The 25,329-nt window shown below is 36.9% G+C and overlaps 1 protein-coding gene across 8 annotated transcripts in view; it reads left to right on the top strand.

The window, feature by feature from the left end:
• The window catches only part of MEIS2 (Meis homeobox 2), a 220,396-nt gene that overhangs the window by 125,683 nt on the left and 69,384 nt on the right, over positions 1 to 25,329 (top strand). For all 8 annotated transcript variants that reach the window (XM_043471417.1, XM_043471414.1, XM_043471415.1 and 5 more), the window contains one exon: positions 24,751 to 24,827. In XM_043471417.1, coding sequence (XP_043327352.1) covers positions 24,751 to 24,827 — 77 coding nt within the window. The remainder of the gene's footprint in view (positions 1 to 24,750; positions 24,828 to 25,329) is intronic.

Below are 25,329 nucleotides of genomic sequence, written 5' to 3'. Positions count from 1 at the left end.
CTAAAAAATATCAATTTTAGAAATCAAGGGATTTATATATCTTACAAATATTTCAAATCAAATATTAGTGCTTTTAAAATAACAGAAAAACAATGTATTTTTAATGGATTTTTTTTCAGCATGAAGTATAGTTACAGATTTTAGTTTGATGTTTTAATTTCTTATTTAATTAATATCATGTCAGTCATTTTCTCAATTCTGGCCCCACATATGAGGTATTCTTATCCTATTTTATAAATGAGCAAAGTGAGGCTCAGAAAGATGAGTTGACTTGCTGATAACCAAGTGAAAATCGAAGTCGAGTCTTTTCCTACAGCTCTGTTGGTGTTTATTGGCAAGTACAAGGCATACATGCAAATACAGACTAAATCTAGTAGGTACTTCACTGATTTAAAAGATAGTTCTTAGCCTACGCAAAGAAATCTTTTCTTGGTGCTAAGCAATAGAGGCAGTTTCAACAGATTTGTGGATAACAGGAATTGGTTTCAATATTAAGAGTCAGGGAATTCTTCATTGTTTTTGTACAAAGAAAACAAGTAGCTCTGTGAATCATCTACAATTGAGTCCTCTAAATTCTGCTTTAGAAAAAAAGAGAGTTTCTCATAAACTTGAATCTTAAACCCTAGAAATATTAAGGTTGTTTGAAAACCCAGAGAGATGGTAGTAGTGAGTAATGTCCTCAGGGCTCCTTTGGGCCATATGGCAACATCACTGAACGAAGGAAAGAACAGGAAGAAGAAAAACTTTTAAAAGGCATGAGACTAATAAATGAATTTTTAAAAATATTTATGATCAGAAAAAGCACATACAGATGAAGAGAAAAAATAGAGATGCTTTGTGGATGACCACTATTTGGTTACTTATTCCAAATGGGGAGAAAAATTAATATGCTTCTTTATTATATACCCGGTAAGAGGTTTAACTTCTGAGTCAGCTTGACCAAGGAAAACAGCCATGCACAAACAAAAGATCTAACAAATGTGATCCTGTACATTTTTAAAGGATCTTGTGAGTATCAGAAGGGCTCTTTGAGAATCCTTCCCACGTCTTCAGGTGGGCCTCACCAACCACAGTTGAATCATTTGGTCCTCTCCATTGAGCTGTGCCTGTACTGATATAGCTGCTGAATTGTTACTTAATTTCGAGCTGCTTAGAATTGACTTGCAGTTACTCTCATGGTCTTTTTAAGAATCTTAAGTCTAACTTGACACTCATTCATTCACTCATTTAATCCACAGATATTTATCAAGTCCTTCTTGTATGAATCACCCTCTGTGCTAGGCACTGGAGATGCAGTGGTGGATAAAAACATAGATGCAGCTCCTGCCGTTGTGGTACTTATAGCCTGGTAAAAGATAGCTGGAGTAAGTGCCCAGGAGGATAAACCTAAGAAGCTTTGAGAGTATATACTGAGGGAATTGACCTGATCAGAAAGCTCAGCATCAGTTTAGTTCTGAAATAGGAAGATATGGTCATTGAGGGTGGGGGATAGGTCATAGGGAAAGAAAGAAACAGCAGGTGCAAAGGTCCTGTAACAGGAGTGAGAGTTTTAGAGTTGTGGAAATGAAAGGGCAGTGTGAATAGAGGGGAGACAGCAATCGGAGAATATGGCAACCTGACTCCGGAAGCTTCTGCCAAGATCGTCTGGTGCCTTAAAGACCATGGTAAACATTTTGATCTTTAGCCTGAGAGTAATGGGGAAGCCCTTGAAGCTTGTCAAGCAGAGGAGTGACACGTTCAGATCAGTCCCTTACAGTGATCATTCTGCTTCCGCTACAGAGATCATATTGGAAGAGGGTCCCAATCAATGCTCAGAAACTAGTTAGGGTATGTCTTTTTTAAAACTCAGTCCTTTTAGTTATACTTCACTTCTTCAGGTCTATGATCTGCCTATTATATCTTATCATAACTTTTCTGTACCACTCAACTGAAGTCTTTCTTTTTAAAACCCTTTTATTTATTGACAACATAATGGAACATCACGGAAAACTTGCCATCTTTAAAAAAAAAAAAAAGCTACATCCTCATTATACCCATGTAGTTAGTTTCATGTCCAGATTTCTTTTTTTTTTTCAGTTTCTCCATGGTCTTTATTTTGATACTGCAAGGTCTTTATCACATTCCATTGAGATTAAATGGAAATGTATTCACTGTAGTTACCTGTTGCTCCACGCTGAAGACATTTAGGGTAAGAAGTTTTAACCAAGGATGACAGGATCAGTGAAATGCTGTCCAAATATATTCTTTTTTTTTTTTTATTTTTTAGCAATAGAAACTAAGATGGGAGAGCATATTCTGCCACTTTCAACCCCAATTATGTGAAAATCCCCCTTTATGGAGAATGTAAAGTCTCCTAAGTATTTGTATTAAGAGTAATGCATGTTGCTTAGGCTGTTAAAAAAATATTGATTTCTGACCCTTAACTGGAATACTTAGCTTTCATTTCTCTTCTTTTTACATAAATTGTGTATATTGTGTTCCCCTCAGGGAGAACTTAAAAGCATTTTGTGTTACAGAGGTTTTGTTCTAAGATCTTATTGCTTTTGAGATGAATAAATGGCAGTCTTGCTATCACTGGAACAGACCTATTTTTTTCCTATGTAACAAGGCATACAAGTACTACAGGGCTGAATTTGGCCCCAGAACTTCTCCAGTTCCAAGCCAGTTTCTTACGGCCAAATTTAGCTTCCAGCTTTCAGCCGATGAGAAGCTTTGGCATATAGACAATCTAATTTTTGTTCAGCAAAAAATCTCCTTGGATGTTTTAAATATAATTTTAAAATTTGTATTACCAGGTGACGCTTACGCATTTCTTAGGGGTTGACTGCAAATGCTTGCTCAGAAAACAACATACCTTAGGGGCACTTTATGCCAGCCTTTGAGGTATTAGAATGAAATGGGTTGGCATCAAAATGTTTCAATATGCTATAGGAAATGAAATATGGCCAAACAGGTTTTTATATTCTGACTATTCCTTTTTCCTTTTTTCCATTACTAGCCAGAGGCAAGTAAATCAATTTTACATCCCCTCCGTATTTTATTTTTAACTACTTCCTAGGAAGTTTCAGAATTTTTTCTCTTTTTTGCTTATCCTTTGGATGGAACATAAAATGGGAAAATTGCTTTTAAATGTTTCTCGTCTATTTATCTGTTAATGTGTTGTTACCTTAAACACATTTAATATTACTAATTAATTTAATTACACATCCTGTAGTTGCATTAACACATATTCTGTTATCTGTTTTAATGTGATGCCATGCACTCCCACAGCCACCTTAACTTAAAGCTTTAATTGCTTCCCCCTAAGCCTCCGCTCATGTTTGATTTATCTGATTTCTTTGTATAAAGATTCTCTAGTTTACGATGTGTACACAAGTCATTAAATTGGTGTTGATGTTTATGCAGTGAACTTGCCAACTGGTTACAGCAGACATCCCTTTATGAATTTATGATGGGGCAATAAAGACGAGTGTCAGGAGCCCCTTGTCTGGGTGAGGAATCACTTTCCCTGTGTTACACTGGGGACAGCAATGTGGACATGTGCTCTAATAGGAAAGGGCAATGTTGAAATCCAGATTTGTCAAATTGGGAGCATCTCTAATTTACTGCAGTGAGGGAGGGAGAGACAATGTGCGTGTGTGAGAGAGAGGAAAGGGAAAGAGAGAGAAAGAGGGAAACATATTTAAATGCTTTCACTTTGAAACAAAACTATATTACATTCAAGAGTTTCAACCAGGAGCCTAGTCTTTGTAAACCTGACTGGGTACATATACAGGTTATCATAGAGTCTGTGTCAATAGTATAAAATTTATCTGCCATGACAAGTGAAAGAAATATTTGAAGAAGAGGGCTGAGTATGGTTTCCTTTTATCTATACATTTTTGTTTGTAAAAAAGAAAAATATTCTCGAGTATTACATCATAAGAAGCTGTAGTTTACACTTTTTCATTATGAAGAGATCTTCAAAGTCTATAGGTACGAGTTTAATTTTCTAATTCTTGTGCAGACACAAGACGTCCTGAGAGCGCAAACATGCTAATTTTAAAACAGTGATACAGATGTTGCTATTATTTATAGGTGTTACAGTGGTGCTTCTTCATGTTCTAGTATGTACTGACTTGATTATCTTTGCGGTTTTTACTTCTCATTAATATTTGAAATTAGAAGTCAGAAAAGTCGATTCTTAATTTTCAATATGTACCACGGAGGATTTATCTCAAAGTATTACTTATTTCAGACTGTGCTGTATGTGTAACTTTGTCTTCACATAAATGCTACCACAAATAACCAAAGAACTAAGATAAAATGGAAGAACCCAGAAACATAGGAAAAGCAAGCCAGATAAGGGGGGAAAAAAAAAAACACTTTCATTTTTGAAGAAAAGGATGGACGATCAGGGAGGTGGAGAGAAGGAAGGAAGGAAGGTGTTCCAGATGGTTCTGAAATGTGTGCAGCAAAGGAGAAGATTCTCAAATGTCATGTGGTTTTCTGAAGAGACAAAAACAGGACTTCACTGTTGATGACAGGGAAGATAAGCTGGAAGTGAGATAGTGAAATTCATTTTTATCTACATTTCCTCCCAATTCTCACCCTTTGTGGAAGTTCTTTCTCTTCCTACTGAGAAAATTCAGATAATTAAATGCAGTTAAGAGTGCAAACCAAGAGAAGAAATACAACAATGTCTAATTAGCAAGGTTGTGCTGATGAGGGGCTAAGTTATATGCTACCTCTTACAAGTTAGAATGACAGAAATCTCATAGAATATTCTAGAACTGCCTCTAGCAAAAACGTAAAGTAGAAGAGGAAGTTCAGGCCAGTTTACATTTCAGATGAGAAAACAGGGTAAAGAGGACTGGTTTTGATCTGTGGCAGTCATCTAGTCAACAGATACATTTTTACTGGGATCTTCTACTATAGTGATCTGAATTAAGCATGTGCAGGGTAAAGAGACCTGTGAAATATGGTTTCTTTCATTGAAGACCTCACTCTCTTGTTGGGAAGTCAACCCCACCCCCTTCCACACCCCCCGCCCTAGTATCTATAACACAAGGTAGTACAAGATCTCAAGTGCATGCACTTGAGGAATATAAATGAAGTGTGACTTAGATATCAGCTGATTCCTTTGACCGCACATGTGAGTCTGTTTTAAATCTATACAAACGTGATGTCAAATTCAGCTGCTTCATCAGCTTCCTCAAGAAACCCAACCATATAAGGATTTTTTTCAATTCTCTAGCTTTACTGAAGATGTGTAGTGTCATGGGAAGGTGTCACATCACACACCACACATGCCACTTGAAAAATACTCGTTCTACTCATCTCATCCCCAGGTATTCCCTTTTAATCTTACTCATTTCTCCTCTCTTCTACCAGGCAACTCTCAACACAGCTTGTCAGCCTTTTATTCAACTGAGTAGCTCCCAGCTTTGACAAGAAACTTGGCTGCCACTAGACTCTAGGCTTGGAAAATTCATTTCAACCCCCATTTCCAAGCCCCTAAGCTTATCAAAGATCCTTTCCACTAGAGCTGCTGATTCCTCCTGCAAAGCAATTATTTGCCAGCATCTAAAAAATAAAAATTTGTTCATATTAGTTTTTTTTTGGAAAAGAGAGCAAGAATCAACTTCAAAGTGGTGATCAAAGATCTTAAAGAATGGCATATCAATCAGAATAGGCTATGTTATGCTGCTTTGACAAATATCACCAAAATCTCAGCGGCTTAATATAATGAGGATTTATCTCTTGGTCACACAGACTCAGCCCTGCATTCATTCTACTGTCTGAAGCAACTATCCTCCACATGCAAGTTTAGCATATATGGTCATCGCGTCTTGTGGCACCTCCATCTCAACAAGTACCCCCATGACTGCAGCAGCAAGAGAGAGGGCCTGGGAAGTTCACATCTGCAAGTGAATTCATCAGCTCCAAAATAGCACAGGTCCCCTCAATCACAGTCATCTGTCTAGAACTAGTCATATGGTCCTGCCCAATTCCTGGAAAAGAGAGACGCAGAGGGACTGGGAAACATAGACTTCTGTGTGTATGAAATGGGAGGAAAGCCCAAAATAATGGTGAACATTTGAAATATCTACAATATAGGAAGATTTTGATGGCAGTGATATAGGAATAAAGTGAACAAAGAAGCCAGTGTGATTTGGTTAGGGCTTTACATGTGTGTTATACAGTAGTGGGATATAAGTTTGGAAAAATGGGTTGAGGCCAGATCGTGAAAGGTCATTCACTACAGGCCAGAAATCTGTTTTATTGGTGACATGGAGCCATGCAAGTTTTGAGAGGAGTATGAATGACTCATGCTGTATATTGTGGGGGTGCTGGTGGCGATTTGTGTTGAACTGTAGTCAGATTTAGAGACCTGGAAACCAGTGAAAGATTTTCTGCTAAATCAGCTCAGTATGAAGTAGCACTCAATTTCTGCTGTTTCTGGGGCAACACAAAGGACTCTGTACTAACTTATCTCCCACTACACGTCTCAGCTGAAGATTCGTTTTGCACCTGCTCTCACCTTATTCTGCTTTCTTGGTGGCTCAGATGGTAAAAAAATATTCACCTGCAATGCAGGAGACCCAGGTTCAATCCCTGGGTCGGAAAGATCCCCTAGAGAAGGAAATGGCAACCCACTTAAGTATTCTTGTCTGGGAAATTCCGTGGACAGAGGAGCCTGATGGGCTACAATCCATGGAGTCGTGAGAGTCAGACACAACTTAATGACTAAACCATCACCATCACTTTATTCACAATTAAAGAACCCATCACTTTTAAGACCAGTTACCAGACAAGATATCAAAAAACCACACATCTGAGAAAGCATTTGTATTTGGAAACACCCATGAGGTCCACAAGCATTTTCTTTTGTTATTGGAGTATGCTTGCTTTACAATGTTGCGTTAGTCTCTGCTGTATAATGAAGTGGATCTACTATATGCATACCTGTATCCCCTCTCTTGTGAGCCTCCTGCCCACCATCTCACCCATCTAGGTCATCACAGAGCACTTAGCTGTGTTCTCTGTGCTATATAGCAGGTTCCCACTGTTTTATACATAGTAGTATAAATATGTCAATTCCAATCTCCCAATTAATCCCACCTTCTCCTTCCCCCACTTTGTCCACATGTCTGTTCTCTATGTCTGTATCACTATTCCTACCCTAGAAATAGGTTCATCTGTGCCATTTTTCTAGATTCCATATATATGCATTAATATATGATGTTTGTTTTCCTCTATCTGACTTACTTCACTGTGTATGACAGACTCTTGGTCCATCTACATCTCTACAAATGACCAAATTTCATTCCTTTTTATGACTGAGTAATATTCCATTGTATATACGTACCACATCTTCTTTATGCGTTCATCTGTCATTGGACATTTAAAATGTGTTAAGGTACCAGTAGTTAGGAATCAGCTATGTTAAGATGACAGGACTAATGTGGAAAATGCCAGTGACCTGGAAGAGCAATGGAAAAAATGAGGGATTCTGATTGGTGACTCTGTTTACCCAATATGAATAAATAAATAGCTATAGTTTGTTATGTGTTTAATTATTATGTGCCAGACAGCATCATAGTACCCTGTTCCTTTAAGATGACCTGCAACACCTGGGATGGTCTACACCAGCTGCTTTTCCAGCGCTGTCCTTGCACTTCAGCCCTCTGTCTGCTATAGGACACTGGCCTCCTGCTCTTCCCGCCTCCTAGCTGGCGCTGACCTTCTCTGCTTAGATGTCACCTTCTCAAAATGCTTTCCTTGACCACCCTATATAAAAGATCAATTCCCCAAGTGACTTTCTATCTTGGTATAGAAATAACTTCAATGAAGTTTATTTTTTCATAAAACTTGTCACCTTCAGGCAAATTCTATGTTTTTGGTTTAATGCCTGTCTCCCTTCTCAGAATGTAAGTTTCAAGGGGGTCAGGAATTTGTCTCTTTTGTTTGTTACTGTATACCCGGTAGCTGTAACAGTTCCTGGCACTCAAAACTGTTTGTTCAATTAACAAGTGATTTATTTAAGCTTCGTGAGACCCCTCTGAGGTAGGCACCATTAATTTTTATATTTTTATGAGTGGTGAACCTGAGTCATAGAGTGGTTTGGTAGCATTTTCAAAGTTTCCCAGTTACTAATCCATGAGGCCAAGATTAAACACCAGAACCATCTGATTACACAGTTTGTATATTTTGCCACAGTACTCTGATGATAATCCTATACTCAGTTCATGGTAATGGAAAGTTAGCATGAAAATTATTCTTTAAGAATCCAAACAATCCATGCATATGTTTGAATCATTCATCTGACATTAATATATAGTTATTGAAAACATGATAAATATTTCTATATGCATGAGAAAGTAAACTGACCCCCACCCCCCCCAAAAAAAGTGTCTTGTGGAGCTAATAGAGGGTGATCTTGAAGAGCAAATTTGCTCACATGGGCCAAATGCTTCCTCCTGCAGAGTGGGCTGCCTCCCAAAGAATTAGCCTCTCTCAAAATGAATTATTAACCCCAGCGTCCTGGCTAAATTCCCACTTGGATAGTCTCGGAACTGTTCAAAACTTGGAATCTATTGAAATTAGCCTGGCCTGATTGCAGTCTCTGCATTAATTGTGATATAATAGAGTTTCTCCAGAGATTTGTGCATATATTATTCTAATCTGTATGGACTGGCGTTGTCTCTTAAATTTTTTTAGTTTCTTCTTCCCCTCGTGAGATATGGTCTGGATTTCTTTATAAGTTTTTCTTTTTTTTTTTTTTAATTTCACTGCATGAATAACTGTAAGCTCCTTTTTCCTTGGACCTGCCAAGCCTTTTTTCACTTGAACAATTAGTCTCTTGGTCATTATCGCAGTGTGTTGCAGACATTAGCCACAAGAAGCTTCCAGATCCCCAACTCTCTTACTCAAGTGCAAGTGTAGCCTGGGTAGGAGCAAAGTTCACTCAGTGAAATTTTCCTAATTGTCTCTTTCAAATTCCCATTCCTCAAGGATCTTATATGCTAGTTCTAGGAGTCATATATCCATTTTTAAGTTTAAAATAACATCCATTTTCAAGTTTAAAATAACTGGCCTAATGGTGTAATTGTTTAGGATTCCCATACTCATCCTAAATTATGGCTATTAATTTCTTCAGACAATTTTGTTAAATGATTTAGACCATTTACTTGTCTTGGTCACAAGCAAGCTCTATAATGTCACCTAGATTCTAGAGAGGCAGAGAGGTATGGGTTTAATTAAACTACAAAATCTTTTTGCTTATGTCAAATTGAAACAAATACCTTAGAAATGCATTGTGTTGCATGGTTTTGATGGTAGCTATAGAGTTCATACAGTTAATTAAATCTTGCCAGCATCACATGATTCTTTCTTTCTATGAGTTGGTCTTTCTTGCCTTGAGTTGGTATAATCAAGTCTTCAGTATAATAGATTATATTATGATGGGTACTTCAGCAGTGTTCTCATACTGTCAGCTTTCTCTCTAATCTATGTAGAGAGTAAGAATGAAGATTTTATTGAAAGGCAAAAATTATTCATAGGAAATAGTTGGCCTCATAGATTTTCAGCATAGGGAAAGACATTGAGAACTCAAGGTTTAAGTCCTTGCATTTCATTCTGGCTGGATCACAGACAAATGGTAACTCACTTCTGCTTCCTGCATTCCGTTCTTTACCTTTACCAAGTGCAGTGAAACAATGGATGTGAGCCATGTGCACTTAGAACTTCGGCAGCTAATATTAGAAAAATGCTTTGAAAATGACAGATGGAAAGAGCTATAAATGCAATCGCTAATGGATTTATGCACCCTCTCTCTCTCTATTCCAATCTATTTCTACCAGTATTTTCCAAAAAATTTCCCAGGGCTCCACCTGAAGTGTGACCTGATGGCACCATAGCACATGTGTTTCCTGAGTTGGCTGAGTGTTTCCAAAACGTATCTACACTTTAAATTCAAATGTTTACCCACTAGGGTTTAAATCATGGAAAAGTGTTACTGCCTTAGTGTAACAGCCATGTACTTCAGCCTAGACTATTGTTACAAGTGCTGTGGGGCTTTCTACAGGTTTTTCCCCCTTTATCTTAGTCAGTATGGGCCTAGAAATGTATCATTCCTTTTTGGAAAAAGGAAAATCAGATTTTCAGTAGTGTAAATAAATTGACAGAGTCTGCTTTTAAATCTGTAACATGCAGAAACTTCCCATCCCCTTGCCATGTGCCTCCTCCCAACTAGGTGCTTCTATGAATGTGACCAGGTAAAAAGCCTAAACACTTACATTTCTCCTGCTTCCCGCATGCGCTTGAAATGAGACACTCCATACTTCAGTCTCAGGTCAAGCCCGGAAACATATTCCTTTATTTACTCACTTAACCAAATATTTATTGAGCTTGTACGGCTCTCCCAAACACTTTTCTAGAAGCTGGATATACAGCTGTGGAAAAAACACAAAAGTGAAAACCCAAGCACTCATTAATAAGTCCATCAGAATGTTTCATTTGGCATTTCTTATAAACATCTGAACTTGTTCATAAAGAAATGTGGAAGAGCATTAGTCCGCGGAGGGAATTAATTGCTTTGTAAGAACATTATCTTATGAAAGAACTCATTTTAGCAAATAGCAGACTCCTGAAGTAATTCAACGTATAATATTTATACTTACTATGAATTGTATTCCCAAATGTCCTGGGAGTTAAAAGAAAGGACTATCTCCAGAGAGTTATTCTAAGTTCAATAGCATCATTAGCATTTCGGTCACTTAAAATTGAAAGGATGAAAATGTTTAGGAGTTTGAGGAAGAGGAAAGAAAGCATATCCAGTCAAGTGTGAAAATTCCCACCTCAATTTCTAACAGTTCCTCCATTCCTCCAGACACCAGGATTCTTAAATTTCTAGTCCATGCTGTTGTTGTTTAGTCACTAAGTCTTGTCTGACTCTGCGACCCCATGGACCGTAGCCCACCAGGCTTCTCTGTCTATGGGGTTTCCCAGGCAAGAGTACTGGAATAGGTTGCTGTATCCTTGTCCAGGGGATCTTCTTGACCTAAGGATCAAACCTGTGTCTCCTGCATTGGCAAGCAGATTCTTTACCACTAAGCTACCAGGGAAGTCTTCTAGCGTAGGACCTGGCATCTATCCATCAATGTTCTCGATGTTTGTAGAATTGTACAAACATCACCATAATAAATAATGCACACGGTATTCATTCCTTATAAGAGTATATTCCTGAGTGAGTTAGTACTCACTTGTGTCCAATTCTTTGTGGACCCATGGACTGCAGCCTGCCAGGCTTCTCTGCCCATGGAATTTTCCAGCCAAGAATACTGGAGTGGGTTGCCATTTCCTACTTCAGAGTATCTTCCCAACCCAGAGATCGAATCTGAATCTCTTGAGTCTCCTGCATTGACAAGAGATTCTTTACCACTAGTGCCACCTGAGAAGTCCAGTATGTTCCTAGGCCATTTCAAAATTGGCTGATTGGGTTAGAAAAGATGAAAAAGTAGGGGTTAATACATTTCTTTCTGAATTTCCTTCTGAATTTCTTCCCCTTCTGTATTTCCTTCACTGTACACAATTTTTAAATGTTCTAACATCTGAATTGAAAAAGTCTTTTCTTTAGTTTCTGCCAGGTTAGAAACATTGATACTAAATGGATGTTGATTTGTAAGGGGGTCTGTGCAAAGGAGAGTTTATCAGTCTATTTTCTTTCAATATCCAGATCAAATCCAGGAAATGATCTTATATAAGGGGTCAGAGTCATGAGTTGACAGTGATTTTTGTTCTCATTTTTTAATTCTTTGAGATAATTGTTGACTCCTCCTATTACCTCTTGCTAAAAATGACTCTCTCTTATCTTGCTTAAGAAAATGTGCTTATTTAGATAAAAGCATAATCAATACTTTCATGGAATATACATGGAATAATACCTTGGATTTTACTTCATGATTTTCTACTAGAATCTAAAGGCCATTTGTGGTTTATTTCTTGCCATGTGGCAATCCTTAAGTGTTTTGCTAACTTCTTAGAGAACTAAACCCACTCAGCTTATGTTGCATGAGGTTATATTCCCAATTACTCAAATAAGAGTGTTTAAATTATTTAAATATTTAAATAATGCATATGATTCAGTCAGTAACACCTGAGTATTCATGGTGTTGAATACTTCAAAATAAACCTTGTTTAAAATGAAAAAACTTTGTTATTCCCTATGGTCAATTGGTCAACTCACCTTACCCTGAAATGTCAATGCTTTTTGTATTATGGTAGAATACGGGTCAAACTTGAGTTCATCTGCTAAAAATACAACACACGAGGACTTCCTTGGCAGTCCAGTGCACTTGCAAAGCAGGGGATGAGAGTTCAATCCTTGATGGGGGACTAAGATCCTACATGCTGTGTGGTGTGGCCAAAGGAAAAAAAAAAAACCTTGCCAAGCATGTATCAGAAATGTCAGAGGGCACTGTCCATCGTGAAGAAAAGTCACAAATAATATGCAAACAAACAGGCACCGACAATCAGAATGGCTTCCCAGGTGGCTCAGTGGTAAAGAATTTGCCTGCTACTGCAGGAGACGTGGGTTCAATCTCTGGGTCAGGAAGATCTGCTGAAGAAGGCAATGACAACCCACTCCAGTATTCTTGCCTGGGAAATCCCATGGTCAGAGGAGCCTGATGGGCTACAGTCCACAGGGTTGCAAAAGAGTCTGACACAACTTAGAGACTAAGCTACAAACAAGCAACAGCAATTAGAATGGATGCTCAACTAATTAGAGCAGATGCTGGCCATAGTGCATCATACCAGTTGAATTCAGCTACATTAAAGATCTGTCCTTTTAAAGTCCAGTTTTTGTAGAGACAACCCCTTTCAGGGCTTCTTAAATCCTTGTAAGAAATATTTTCATGCAAAAATAGAATTCTTTGTTCTAAGAATGTAAACATATACTATCAATTTCTAATATACAAATCAGAAGGAATAAGAAGTAGCTGTTGTTTTCTATAAATCTTATCACTTAACGGATTGGAAATATATGGCCAGTGCAGTAATTTTAAATATTCATATTTTTAATATGTACCCTATTAAATCTCTTTCCTTTATCCAAGTTGGTAAGCAGATGCAAATACTTTCTGCCAAGGTCAGCTTAGCTACCCAAGTTAAGAAGACCTTTTTCTTACTATTTTCTGGTTTGCTATGCAAATTAGAAAGAAAATAGCCACACACTAATATTTAAGTATACTCTAAATATATTCTAGCATGTATCCTTATTGTTTTGCATGAAACTTTTAATTTCTGTTTCTGTATTTTAGTCCATACATTTTAAATTTATTTGGATGTATTTAGCATAGCATTTAATTATCATGGTAAAAGGTTAAACACTTAAAAAAATTAAAAAGGTTAAATACTATCAAATGATTTGTTATTTCAATATTTGATCGCTTTTACCTTGAATGAGTAAATGTTTAATCAAAAGATATTCAGAGTTATAGATATATTTTTAAGTGCATATATTTTTTCATTTTCTTTGTTTACGACATGGATTATTTTATGATCTTGTATACATAATTACCAGAAGATGCATAGTCATAGGTATGTTCAAAAGACATTTTGAAGGTGCTCTACTTACCGATGAGTTCATTTGCTCTAAATACAAATTAGAAACTCACAAACTGGTTTTTTTTTTTAATCTACTTAGAAACACTCTTTTAAGTATTTGCGTGTTCTAAAGCTTGGGTAGAATAGTAATGGGGCCATTATACGTACATTGGGCTGCTTGTGCTCAGTCGTGTCCAGCTCTTTGCGACTCCATAGACTGTAGCCTGTCAGACTCCTCTGTCCATGGAACTTTCCAGGGAGGAATACTGGAATGGGTTGCTATTTTCTTCTCCAAGATCTTCCCGACCTCAGGATCAAACCCGAGTCTCTTGTGTATCTTACATTGGCAGGTGGGTCCATTATCATAGATAAATGTGGTGGTACCTTGTTCTATCTCCATCTTGATGTAGTTAGCTTTCACTAAACAGGCTACTCTTAAAAAGGGAAGGAAAAACAAATTGATAAGATAAAACTGTGGGGAATTCCAAAATAAATACTGCTAACTGACCTTTTTTGATGGCTCAGTTAGACATTTTCTTGTTATGGCACCAATTGATTGCTTTATTTACTAGTATGGTGCATAACTAAGGTAAACAATTGGGTAATATCTTTGGCTTATATTTTTGTAATTCCTAGACAGACTGATAATGATCTTTCTCCCATAGTTTTAAAAGTCAGATAAATTCCAAAACATTTGGAGAACATGGAGCTATAATTTTTAAAAAAGACAAGTTTTTCTTCTCGCTCACTTCCCTTTTTTAAGAGTGTATCTCTAAGTAAATAGTTGTATCCCATGCTCATTTACAGTAAAAAAAAAAAAGCTCTGTGTATATCAGAAAAAGAAGCCGGTGAGAAACCTCTCAACCAATTTCCTAACGCTAGTGTTTAAAACCTTAGAATTTTTATCTTGGTGAACTGTAAAATCAAAGAATTAACTCTCATTAAGGAGTTCTGTTTCATCATAGCCACTCTGATTAATACCTCTGTAAGACTGTACAAGACATACTCAGTCACTACTAAAGTTTTCTTTTTAACCACCCCACTGTGCATCACAAGAAGTCATCAGTTTATAGCTACTTCCTTCTTATGACTTTTTAGCTTATCATTAACCCCATTCTCTTATCCTGTACTCTGAGATGAGCAAAGAAGATAATATCCACAACATTTCCATTGCTTACTCTAGAGATAATAACCTTTTTGAAAAAGAGATAACCCTCAGTTTCTTTAAACAATTTCTTCCTCTTTAAATCCATGTTAGCTTTCTCTTGTCAAGTAAGACTTTCAGTGCATCGTTAAGTAAATCAGACAAAATTATTTATAGCATGGCCCATGCAAATGAAATTAGACTAAATAAACTGGAATTGTTTATTATTCCTTGTAAATTTGCTCAGTAATTCTTTAATATTTACCCTACAACTTTTTATCCAGACTTTTTTCCCATTACTAAAGAAATCTAATGGATTTTTAAAAATATTTTTATTTTTGTTTATGTATTTATTTGGTTACGCCAGTTCTTAGTTGCAACATGTGAACTCTTCATTGCAGCATGTGGGACTTAGTTCCCTGACCAGGGATCAAATCCAGGCCCCTTGCATTGGGAGTGTGGAGTCTTAGCCACTAAACCACCAGGGAAGTCCCAAGATTAAAAGCTAAACTAATTTTTTTTTCTAGTTCAGTCTCATATGCCACTGTGTCTGGGCCTGTTCAGTAGGATTGTTGTCATAAGATTATATACAAGTATCTAAGTGGTCTAGATATTATATATCTTTAAAGCAACTCCTCAGCCTTTTTAACAAGAAGAAATTAAATGTTAGTGAAAAGTCCTATGTACTTATTTCCTTTCCATAGTTTCTTAGTGGCACCATCTGAATTTGCCAATTTCTACTTAGTACTCTATGTTATGAAGTTATACTTTTGTTTTAAATAAGAGCTGATTTTTCACTATTTCACTCTTTGACGTGAGTGAGTGGTTGGTCTTATCTGCCTTGTTGAGTGTCTTCTTCCTTAAATCTCCTTTCTCATTTGCTATCTAGCTTTCACCTCAACCAACTTCCTTTTCTCTTATTTCAAAATAGTATTTTTAGGATGCAAAAAATTCACTTGTTTGCACTCTCAAATTTGATTAATTCTACATGCACTTATTGATACCTTGGCATGCTAAGCAGTGAACTAGATTCTGGAAATAAGTATAGATAGTCAGTCCCTGCTTTCAAGGAGCACAGAGTGCAATAGGAGAAACTGACAAATAAGCAAGTATTTACAATGCAGTGTGGCTAATGAAGAAAAATAGGATTACATGGGAATATATGGGATACAAGAGTTAAGTAATTTATAGGGTAAAATCTGGCTACTGGTATTCGTGATTCCTAGGTAGAAATAAGATGTTCTGTAAGAAATGTTCTTTGAGGTTATATAAGTATGAAATTTGTTCTCTTTGAGGAAGTCAGGGACATCTTTAAAAAAGGAGGACGCCAACCAAATTTAGGGCAAGCCACTTCACTTCAGCCTTAGTTTCATTAGACATAAACTGAGAAAGTTTGTATTAAATGACTTCTGACTTTTATTCCTAAAACTCTGAGTCTGTAAGTTTTGTTTTTGCAGTTCACTGAAAAATCTAAATAGCCTAAACCTGTTTTGAAATCTATTTCAACAAATGATCCATAAAATAAATAAGCACGAAATTCAATTTTTTGGAAAAGTGGTCTGGCTGTAGAACTGAGTAGCCCCATAAAATATTAATTTGGTCATAGTGTGGAAATGTGAAATGACTGTTAAATGAGTCAAGGCCTTATTTGTGGCCTTTGGCTCATTTGGTAAGATTACCCATTAGCCATGTAGGCAGCATAACACGCATGGTCAAGCAGCTCATGGGAGCATCCTAACAAATGTTAAATAAAAATTATCTTTCTCTAGCCTTAGGAATATATTGCTGTTATTTTCAAAATAAGACTGCTCAGCTTTAAAATCTCAGTCAATAGGAAAATAATTATATTCGTTGCGCTTAAAATCCTGACTACTATCTGCAGATGTTTTCTAATGTGTTTTTATAATATGTTTTTATGTTTTTTTGGAAGTTTAGGAGTGGAATGAGTGTAGATGGTTTCTGACCATCATATAATTTCATTGCTTCTGCCCATATGAACTCCCTTTGTATCACTGCAGTACATGTATATGTAACATTTCCCTCTGCAGATGCAAAAAAGTGTTTCTCCTTAGTCCTTAACTTTGCCCTTAACTTTGGTTTCATGAAAAAGTCATTCTCCATTCTTTTATTTTACCTATATCTTGATAATAATAAATTTTAAATCTCTGTATGATAATCCATCAGGCTCATTCAGTATTCCTTTAGCTTATCTACAAAAGAGCGTATGCCTTTCTCTTTGCTCGCTTTAATGAGGCCTTCCTACTGTGGCTCTAAATATCAACCAAACATGTTAATCTCTTAGGATCTGGCTATTATTAAAATCTCTCAAACCTTTTCTGAATTTTAAAAGATGTGATTATTATAATTTAATCTGTTTACTTCCACATGAACTCAAATGGAAATGAATCTCCTGAAATTGCCACATTTTCTTCCTCTCAAATATACATCTGACATTAAAAAAAAAAAAAAAAGACAGCTAACTAATTCAAATCTGGAATCTGGGTTTCTATGACACCAAACATCTGGATGAAAAGTGAAAAATTCAGTAGATGTTTTCAAATATCCAAATATTGTGTCGGTAAAACAGTTAAATGACTGAATCTTACCATTTTTATCTGAATTTTTATGTATCATATATATGGCACCGTCAGTCCTTTCTAATAGAAGAGTGTCAGTTTCAGAAATAATGCATTCACAAATATGTGCGTATTGACTACCTATTCTGTAGGAAATATTCTAAGTGCTGTAGAGAGTTCAAGGTTGAAGGCTTAAACCTTGTCCTCAAATGATTTGCAGTCCAGTGAGGGCTATAACACAAGAACACATATATACATAAAAGATAATGTGGAGTAAATAAAAATGGGAGGAGAGAAAGCACTGTGGAATTTTGGGGGGAAGTGACTACTCAAGGTTAGGGAAGACTTTCCAGGGGACCTAGTGTTTGGACTGACCTTGGTGGACATGCCAGAATCATGGAAATGGAAGGGAATGTTATAATCATACAACATTTGAAATAAACTCTCCTTTAGCACCTTGGAATTTTACTTAAATCCAATAATACTAAATTAGCCAGATGATTGTAATGACTTTTGTGTCATTTTTCATTATCAAAGCCTTGGGTTTCTGTATGGTTTTTGTGTCTAAATGTGTTTCTTGGGTATTTTGATGAATTTATATTTGTTTCCCTTAAGAGTTTCAATTTTCCATAAAGAAACATACTGAAATTTGCTCTCTGTATGGTCATTATAAAAATTCTACCTTGTACTTTGCTTCTCAAATTAGAAAAAAAGATATAAATTTTTCACAGTTCCATATACATTGCATGTTTAAAGCTCTGTCTTCCAAGTTAGGTGATTTTTTTTAATCTTTTAGGATCACAACGCCGATCAACTTTTTAATTAGCAATAATCACACCCTAGATAAACCTCATTGGTACAATACAGGCCACTGCACAAAGCTGATCAACTTTTTAAGAAATCCCAAATCCTCAAGATTTTTGCTTTGTTCGATCAGAGTCTAGATCTAGGTCAAAGCAAAATGGTTCACCTCTTCTTCTTCCCCCAACCCTGCCTCTTCCCTCTTTTGCTTCATCATCATCCTTCTCTTTAAAAGAAAAAATAAGCAGTCATTTTTAGCTAGAGGGAGATGGGGTAAACTGAGAAAATTTCTGATAATCTAAAACGTGCCACATGTATAAATTGGCTCAAGTAGCGGAAAGGTAAAGGGTGGCTGGATTTAGATAAAGCTGGATCCAAGGGCAGAAATGTGCATGAATCTATTCTTCATAGCTTCTGGCTCTGCTTGTGTCTATGTGCTCTTCATCCTCCATCAGCCTCTCTCCATTTGGTGGCAACAATGGCCTGATGGCAACTCGACACAAATTCTACTGACTTAGTAACCCCAGTGACAAAGGAACACCTTTGACTGACAGTCCTAACTGACTCCCATTAAGCTCAGCTTGGCTTCCATCTTCAAAGCAGCCAGGATGGTTAGCTATGTTGATTGGCTAAGCCTGGGTCAGTGAGCCACCCCCAACATTTCTCTGAAGTAAAATCAAGGTGCTTTTATCAGGAGAAAGGGGAAAAGTTACTTCAGTGAAAAACTTTAATGTTAGAGTGGGAAAGCCCTCCACTAAATGTCAGGAGAACAGGTGGTTATCCGAGCATTTCCTGTTTCTGTGGCCAGGAGTGTAACACCATGTGCATCTTGGTTTCCTTATCTATGTAAGTTAGGTTGCAGGACAAGGTTCTGTTTAAAGACCTTTTTGCCTCAATATTTTGTGGTTATGATCTCAAGAACTAGGATAAGGATAAGATACCCAGAAAATGCAGATTTACAAATAGTAACATGAAGCAAGAGACATCACGTCTCATGTAGAAGTGGTTCTGGTAGAAATTTGACCTTAACTTTGTAGTGGAAGAGCAAAGGCTTTTTACTGCATCCTGAGGTAGTGATAAGAAGCTCAGACAACTTGAGAGGAAAGGAGAAGAGTGTGTATGTGGATAAGAGAAGGAGAGGGAGAGAAAGAGTCAGTGAGGTTCAGAATTAACCATCACAGACTTTATTATTATAATTTCCATAGATATTTCATAAAGCATGTACAGCTTTGTTAACATCCTCATTTGCCATTACAGAGACTAAGTCCCAGTCTTGTTCAAGGCACAATCTTGTTCAAGGTGGCAGAACTACTGACAAAGCTTAAATGAGAACTTACATCTTTTTTTTTCACTCTTTCTAGTGAAAGAGACATTGAGCCAGAGTTGGGAGTTGGGGGAGAAATACAAAAGTTTAGAAAACTTAAGGCTTTACTCTCAGAAAGTTGTACCTAGTCAAAGTGTATAAACAAGATGTGAAAATGAAGGGCTAAAAGCTATAAATGCTAAGTAAATCACTATATGAACTTAGTGAAAAGCAAATTACATCCAGCTATGAGGATGTGATGGTTTTTAAATATCTTGTTTCTGGTTTCATCTTCAGATTTCATTTTGTTTTACATTCTAATCATGACATCAGAATTTCTGTTTACTTAAGATAAATTAAATTAATGGTCATTGAATAAGTTTGATATTCCACAAAAATGCATTTATTTATTCAGGAGTTAGATCTTTAGCACCAACTCGTATCAGTTCAGTAAGCCTGGTCCTAGAGCACTAAGTGATAAATACCTATATACCCAATGCAGCTTCATTGTCCTTATTAGAGAAATTGCTTAGAGGATTTCATCTATGAGCATCATCATCAAACTCAAGGTCACCTGAATTAACTCTATAAAAGAAATTGTATTTTGGTCGGGGTAGGGGTGGGATGAGCGGCAGAGGGGTAAGGATTGAGGAAAAGGAAGTGGTGATCATAAGACCAGTTTCCAAGTTTTTGCTCAAACTAAGAACCTGCCCAACAAATTATTTGATCATTTGTCTCCATGGCTGTATTACAGCCATTACAGAAGAAATTTGACAAACTGCACATTGTTCCTCAAAGAACTTATCTAGTAAACTCTATAGACCAGTGAGTCAAACTCATAGGATAGGAGAGTAACCTTAATGATTGATTCTTGACATGCCCTTCTTTTTAAAAATCCAATGAATCACAAAAGAGAGTACCTAACTGTATAAAAAGTTGAATTAGTATGTTTTTTTTTTAAAGAAAAATGAAGCATAGGGGCTTTGCTAGTGGCTCAGTGGTAAAGAATCCACCTGCCAATGCAAGAGCCATGGGTTCGATCCCTGGTCTGGGAAGATCCCACATGCCACAGAACAGCTAAGCCTGGGTGCCACAACTATTGAGCCTGTGCCCTAGAGCCCGGGGAGCACAACCACTGAAGCCCAAGCACCCTAGAGCCCATGCTGTGCAACAGGAGAAGCCACCGCAATGAGCAGTCTGGTCATTGCAACAACGAGTAACCCCCGCTTATCGTAACTAGAGAAAGCCTGCGCAGCAACGAAGACCCAGCGCAGCCAAAAATAAATAAATGAATAATATAAAGTTTCCTAAAATGGAGTGTATAAATTAATTACAATAAATTATCATTTTAAAATTAATATTTGATTTTTAAAAATTGTTTGCAGCAGTATACATGCAGACGATATAGGAGTATATAAACAGAAAGTAAAAGTCTGCACCCCAGGCCCTACACAACATGAACCATTATTCAGTGTGTGTTTTTCAGATGTTTTTCTTGTATGACAAGCGTTGATGTGTGTATTTAATTAATGTATTTATTTAGCTATTTCTCTATTTTACAAAAGTTGAAGGTACATGTTGTTCTACAGTTTCCTCTTCTCACTCAGCTGTGTATGTGGGGAAAACCTTTTGATGAGAACTTCACGTTTTATTTAACTCTGATCCATTTGATAATTAATTTATTGCGTACTTTTAATTCATGAGATGACTAAAAATATCACTTGAAGTTTTCTAAAACATTAGTATAAATCCTTTCAACATGGAATAAAGATTGTGATAAATTTGGGTAAAATTTTGTTCCAGTTTGAATAAAAATGGACAAGGATTAACCGCAGAAGAAGATTATTAAGTGATTTCACCCAAGAACTGTTTCAGTGATAAATTTATATTATAGATCCATTTGCATGTACTTGATCAACCAGGTTAACCCCAAAAGGAGGAGAAAAAAAAAAGTCTAAGGTCAGTATCTAGGATACAGATACATCTCACATTTGAATGAGTCTTTAGAAAAAAGGCAATTTAAAAAAATTTCTATCTACATTGAGTCATAAGCCATACATGTCTTATTAAATTTTTGAACAGTTGTCAGCTGATATTCAAAATAAGAGAATCTTTGTGAGTCACTTGTATTCAACAGCAGCTTTAAAATTATTTGGGGATGTGAAAAACTTTGACCTATGCTGGTTCGTTCTTGATGAAGGGAATCATCATCATTGCTATTATGTTACAGTGTATGTTCTTATGAGTAAGTTGAGCCACCTCTGGGCCACTGGACCAATGTGGGTTGGCCCCCATCAGTGAGCAGACTAAACTATAGCCTTATTCCAAGAATATGGAAACTGACAACAAATTATTGCTTGTGGTCTACTTCCAGTTTCAAGTGCAAACATACCAAAGTTTATTTTAAATTTGAGCCAGTCAGACATTTAGCAATATACATCAAAGAAGAAGTGAAGGCTTCCCATGTTTATTATTTCAATATGATGTCTGCTCTAATAAAGTAGAAGAATGCATAGGACAGACCATGTAGTAGAAATTCTCTAGCTCCACAGTTTGGCCTTAAATATATACATATATTTGTAAATTAATCCAAAACACATTGCCATGGTTCCAATTCCTCTGAAAGCTGATTGTTTTCCGTCCCTTTTTTAATTTTAGAAATACAGTGGCCGACTGCCAGAACACTTTGAGATAAACAGTCCACTCCATGTATAAAAGGGGCATAGAATCACGAATGTTCAAAACCACAGAATGTTATTTAAATAAGTTAAAGTTATTATGGTCTTCCCTATTAATTAAAAAAAAAGCCATCTGCGCAAGGTGAATTTTCGTAAGGTCCCAATTTTTTTTAATGATTGTGGATGGAATTTGCAACTGCTTTCATAGCGAAAGTACAGTTCAGGGATTCCCAAGATATAATGCACTATTTATGTAATTTTGTGGTCATTTGACTAAATTTCTAATAAAAAACACAGGGAAGAATTCTTCTTATTCCATCTGAACGTACAGTGCTTGAAGGAACTGACTGTAACTAACTTTACCTTTCTATTCTTCTACCACCTTAACATCCTAAATCTTTATTTCATCTGAACCTTCTCTATGTTTGTGCACATGTATGTGTGTGTGTGTGTCTGCCTCTGTTTCTGTCACATACACACACACATTACAGCCCACATTTTGTCAGAACTGTCTTTGACAAAAACATCGCAATGCTGAGCAAGACTGAACACACACACCAAAAAAGAAAAAAGAAAACATTGCATGAAGAAACAGCACACTGGACAACATTACCAACGCAGATCTATACATCCTTGTGATGAGGCCTTGTTTTCATTTTCATTTTTGTTATTTGCAGAATTGATTTCCATTGGGCAAATAACCTATAAACCTAGGCTTTCAAAATCTTAGAGGAATACAAAGTCAAAGGGTGCTCCTCCCTTGAGTTTGGCAGGAAAATACCACGACAAGAAGGACTTGGGGATGTTTTTGGTCATTTTCCCTCCAACCAATGTTGTCAGTCAATTAAAATTTGTACCCTAGGTCTTTACCAGTTTGAAGCCACTCCTGGGGTCTGTGATGAGCAGTCCTTCTTGTTTGTGCAGTCATTCATTATCTCCATTACCAAAAGGAGAATAGAGGACAATTACATTGTTTGGACGAATCAGAGTGTTAGGAGGAGTATTTGTCATGGTGGCAGAGTGCAGCACCTGACAGGCAACGATTGATGGCCAGGAATGAGTGTGAGTGGCCAAAGCTGCCTCATAGGATGCAAATTACTGACTGTGGATTCCAATTTATCCTGTTCATTTTTCTTGCCCGTGCTGAAGACCATTAGTGGTTTTTGAAGCAGTGAAGGGGTCATTACTAATGTGGGTAGGCTCGAAGCAGGAGGGGGAAGGAGGGGAAAAGCCTTCTGTAATTACACAGCTTTCAGGAACAGGCTGGAGGCCCTAGCCAAAAAAATGTCAACACCTCGCAATCAGAAAAATTTATTTTCATTTTATGCTTAACCCATATTAACTCAACATTATCATCTTTCTTTGTTAACATTTGCAGAATATTAAAAGCCTGGCTTCTATATTAATACAAATCTAGTTAACCCCTTTTGCAATACAGGGGATTTTGTTTAACCTAATGGCATTTGGGTTTGCTAATAAGTAATTGTGCACATTTTGGATAATGCACGCTATTATGGAAGATGAAATACCTGAAGAATAAAATCTTAGATGAGTGAAAAACATTCACTCTCAAACACTGGAATGATTAGAATGCTATGAATGGAATACTTTGTTGTTCCTAATGTCACTCTTTAATAACATTGATGAGAAATATTTATTCCTGAAGGCTTTCTAGTTTAGAAATGACTTTGACATGCTGCATAAAAGTTTACTTCTCTGTTTAAGAAAGCCAGTGAATTTAGAGTAGGGACCTATTTAATAGACATATTTTATAATTATGTATATGCCAGTAGAGTGTCTCAAAGTAAATGCATAAATCTAAAGTAACAACCTGATTTCAGAATGAGAGAGGAAAGGGGTTTGATGATGGGAGGATGGTTTGTTATAAATGTTGGTGAGTTGTGCTGTGAAGTAAAGAATTAAAAAACACTGAAACCTATGGCTTCATTCTCTTATTGCCACACTTGAGGGTAAAATGTAAAATTTCTGTGTGAAGCATTCCCATAATTGACTGCTTGTGATGTGTGGTCATTGTATGTGACCCTCTTAACCCGGAGCAGCAACCAGGAAAAATGAAAGAATCTTCCACTGTCCTTTAAAGGAGTCAACATAAGTAACTGTCAGTGAACTCTGCTGTAATTGAAGCGGTTGCCATGGCTTCCAAGTATAGTTGTGATTATGTACAATCTTACTTTCCAAACTTTGACTGTCAATAATCTTAGATGAAACAGGAAATAATGATTGTATTGAGCCATCTCACAAAGAAAACATAGGAGAAGGGCTGCACAGAGGTTTTCCAGGAAGTAAAATGGGCCTGAAACTAGCTCCCTTAGTGTAAATGAAGTGACTGTAGACAACCCAAATTTAGACCCATCGCCCAAGTGCTGTGCATCCCTGATTGACCGAAGAAACTGAATTCTTGCAACGCTGCTGGCTTTGTGCTGCTGGCCTCCACAGCGTGGTGGGAACCAGGCGGCACGGGCAGGTTTTTGGATTCTTGGCTCTGCCCACATTTTCCCCCACACGTGATTAAAAGGCCGCGATTAGGAAAATCAAGTCATAGACTAAAGAAATCACAAACAGTGGTTTCATTCATAGACGTAAGTGACTCTTTCTTAACTTCTGATACATCTTTCAAAACATTTGTTTTTTCATTAGCATCCGTACCCTTCCGAAGAGCAGAAGAAACAGTTAGCTCAAGACACAGGACTTACGATTCTCCAAGTAAACAACTGGTGAGTGACCCCCAAATCAATGTCTTTCTCCTGTGGCTAAGATAAGATTGCTCAATCATTGTTTTTTGTTTCTGCAATAAATGGGATTGAGGAGGGTAACTCCTGTGTTTCTACCTTCAGATGTGAACGTAGTGCATAGGGAGAGGAAGAGGTGACTAGGTAAATGGTTTTGATGAGATATATCCTTTTTCTCTCTCTCCCTCCCTCTTTCTTTCCTTTTCTCTTCTCTTGCTCTTCCTCTCCACCTCACTTTTCCCGTCTCTGATGCTTTAAAATTCTCGAATTGAGCAGAGCAAATTCAGTTTAAGTCACCCCCGTTTAAAGTGGTTACTCTGGGTATTTTGGTGCAGTCGTCATTTGAAGTTATCTGTTCTGGAAGGTTTCTTTTGTCTAGGCTTTTTAGGGTGATGGAGATGCAGGCTGTTTAGCACTCCTAATAGAAATTTATTTACCCTAATTTTTTTATGTGTTTTTGAACACAGGGTAAGAAAAACCAAAGATT

The sequence above is a fragment of the Cervus canadensis genome, chromosome 6, assembly GCF_019320065.1.
Source record: "Cervus canadensis isolate Bull #8, Minnesota chromosome 6, ASM1932006v1, whole genome shotgun sequence".
Taxonomy (NCBI): domain Eukaryota; kingdom Metazoa; phylum Chordata; class Mammalia; order Artiodactyla; family Cervidae; genus Cervus; species Cervus canadensis.
Note: the sequence above shows the minus strand (reverse complement) of the source record. Positions and strands in the feature narration are given on the sequence as shown.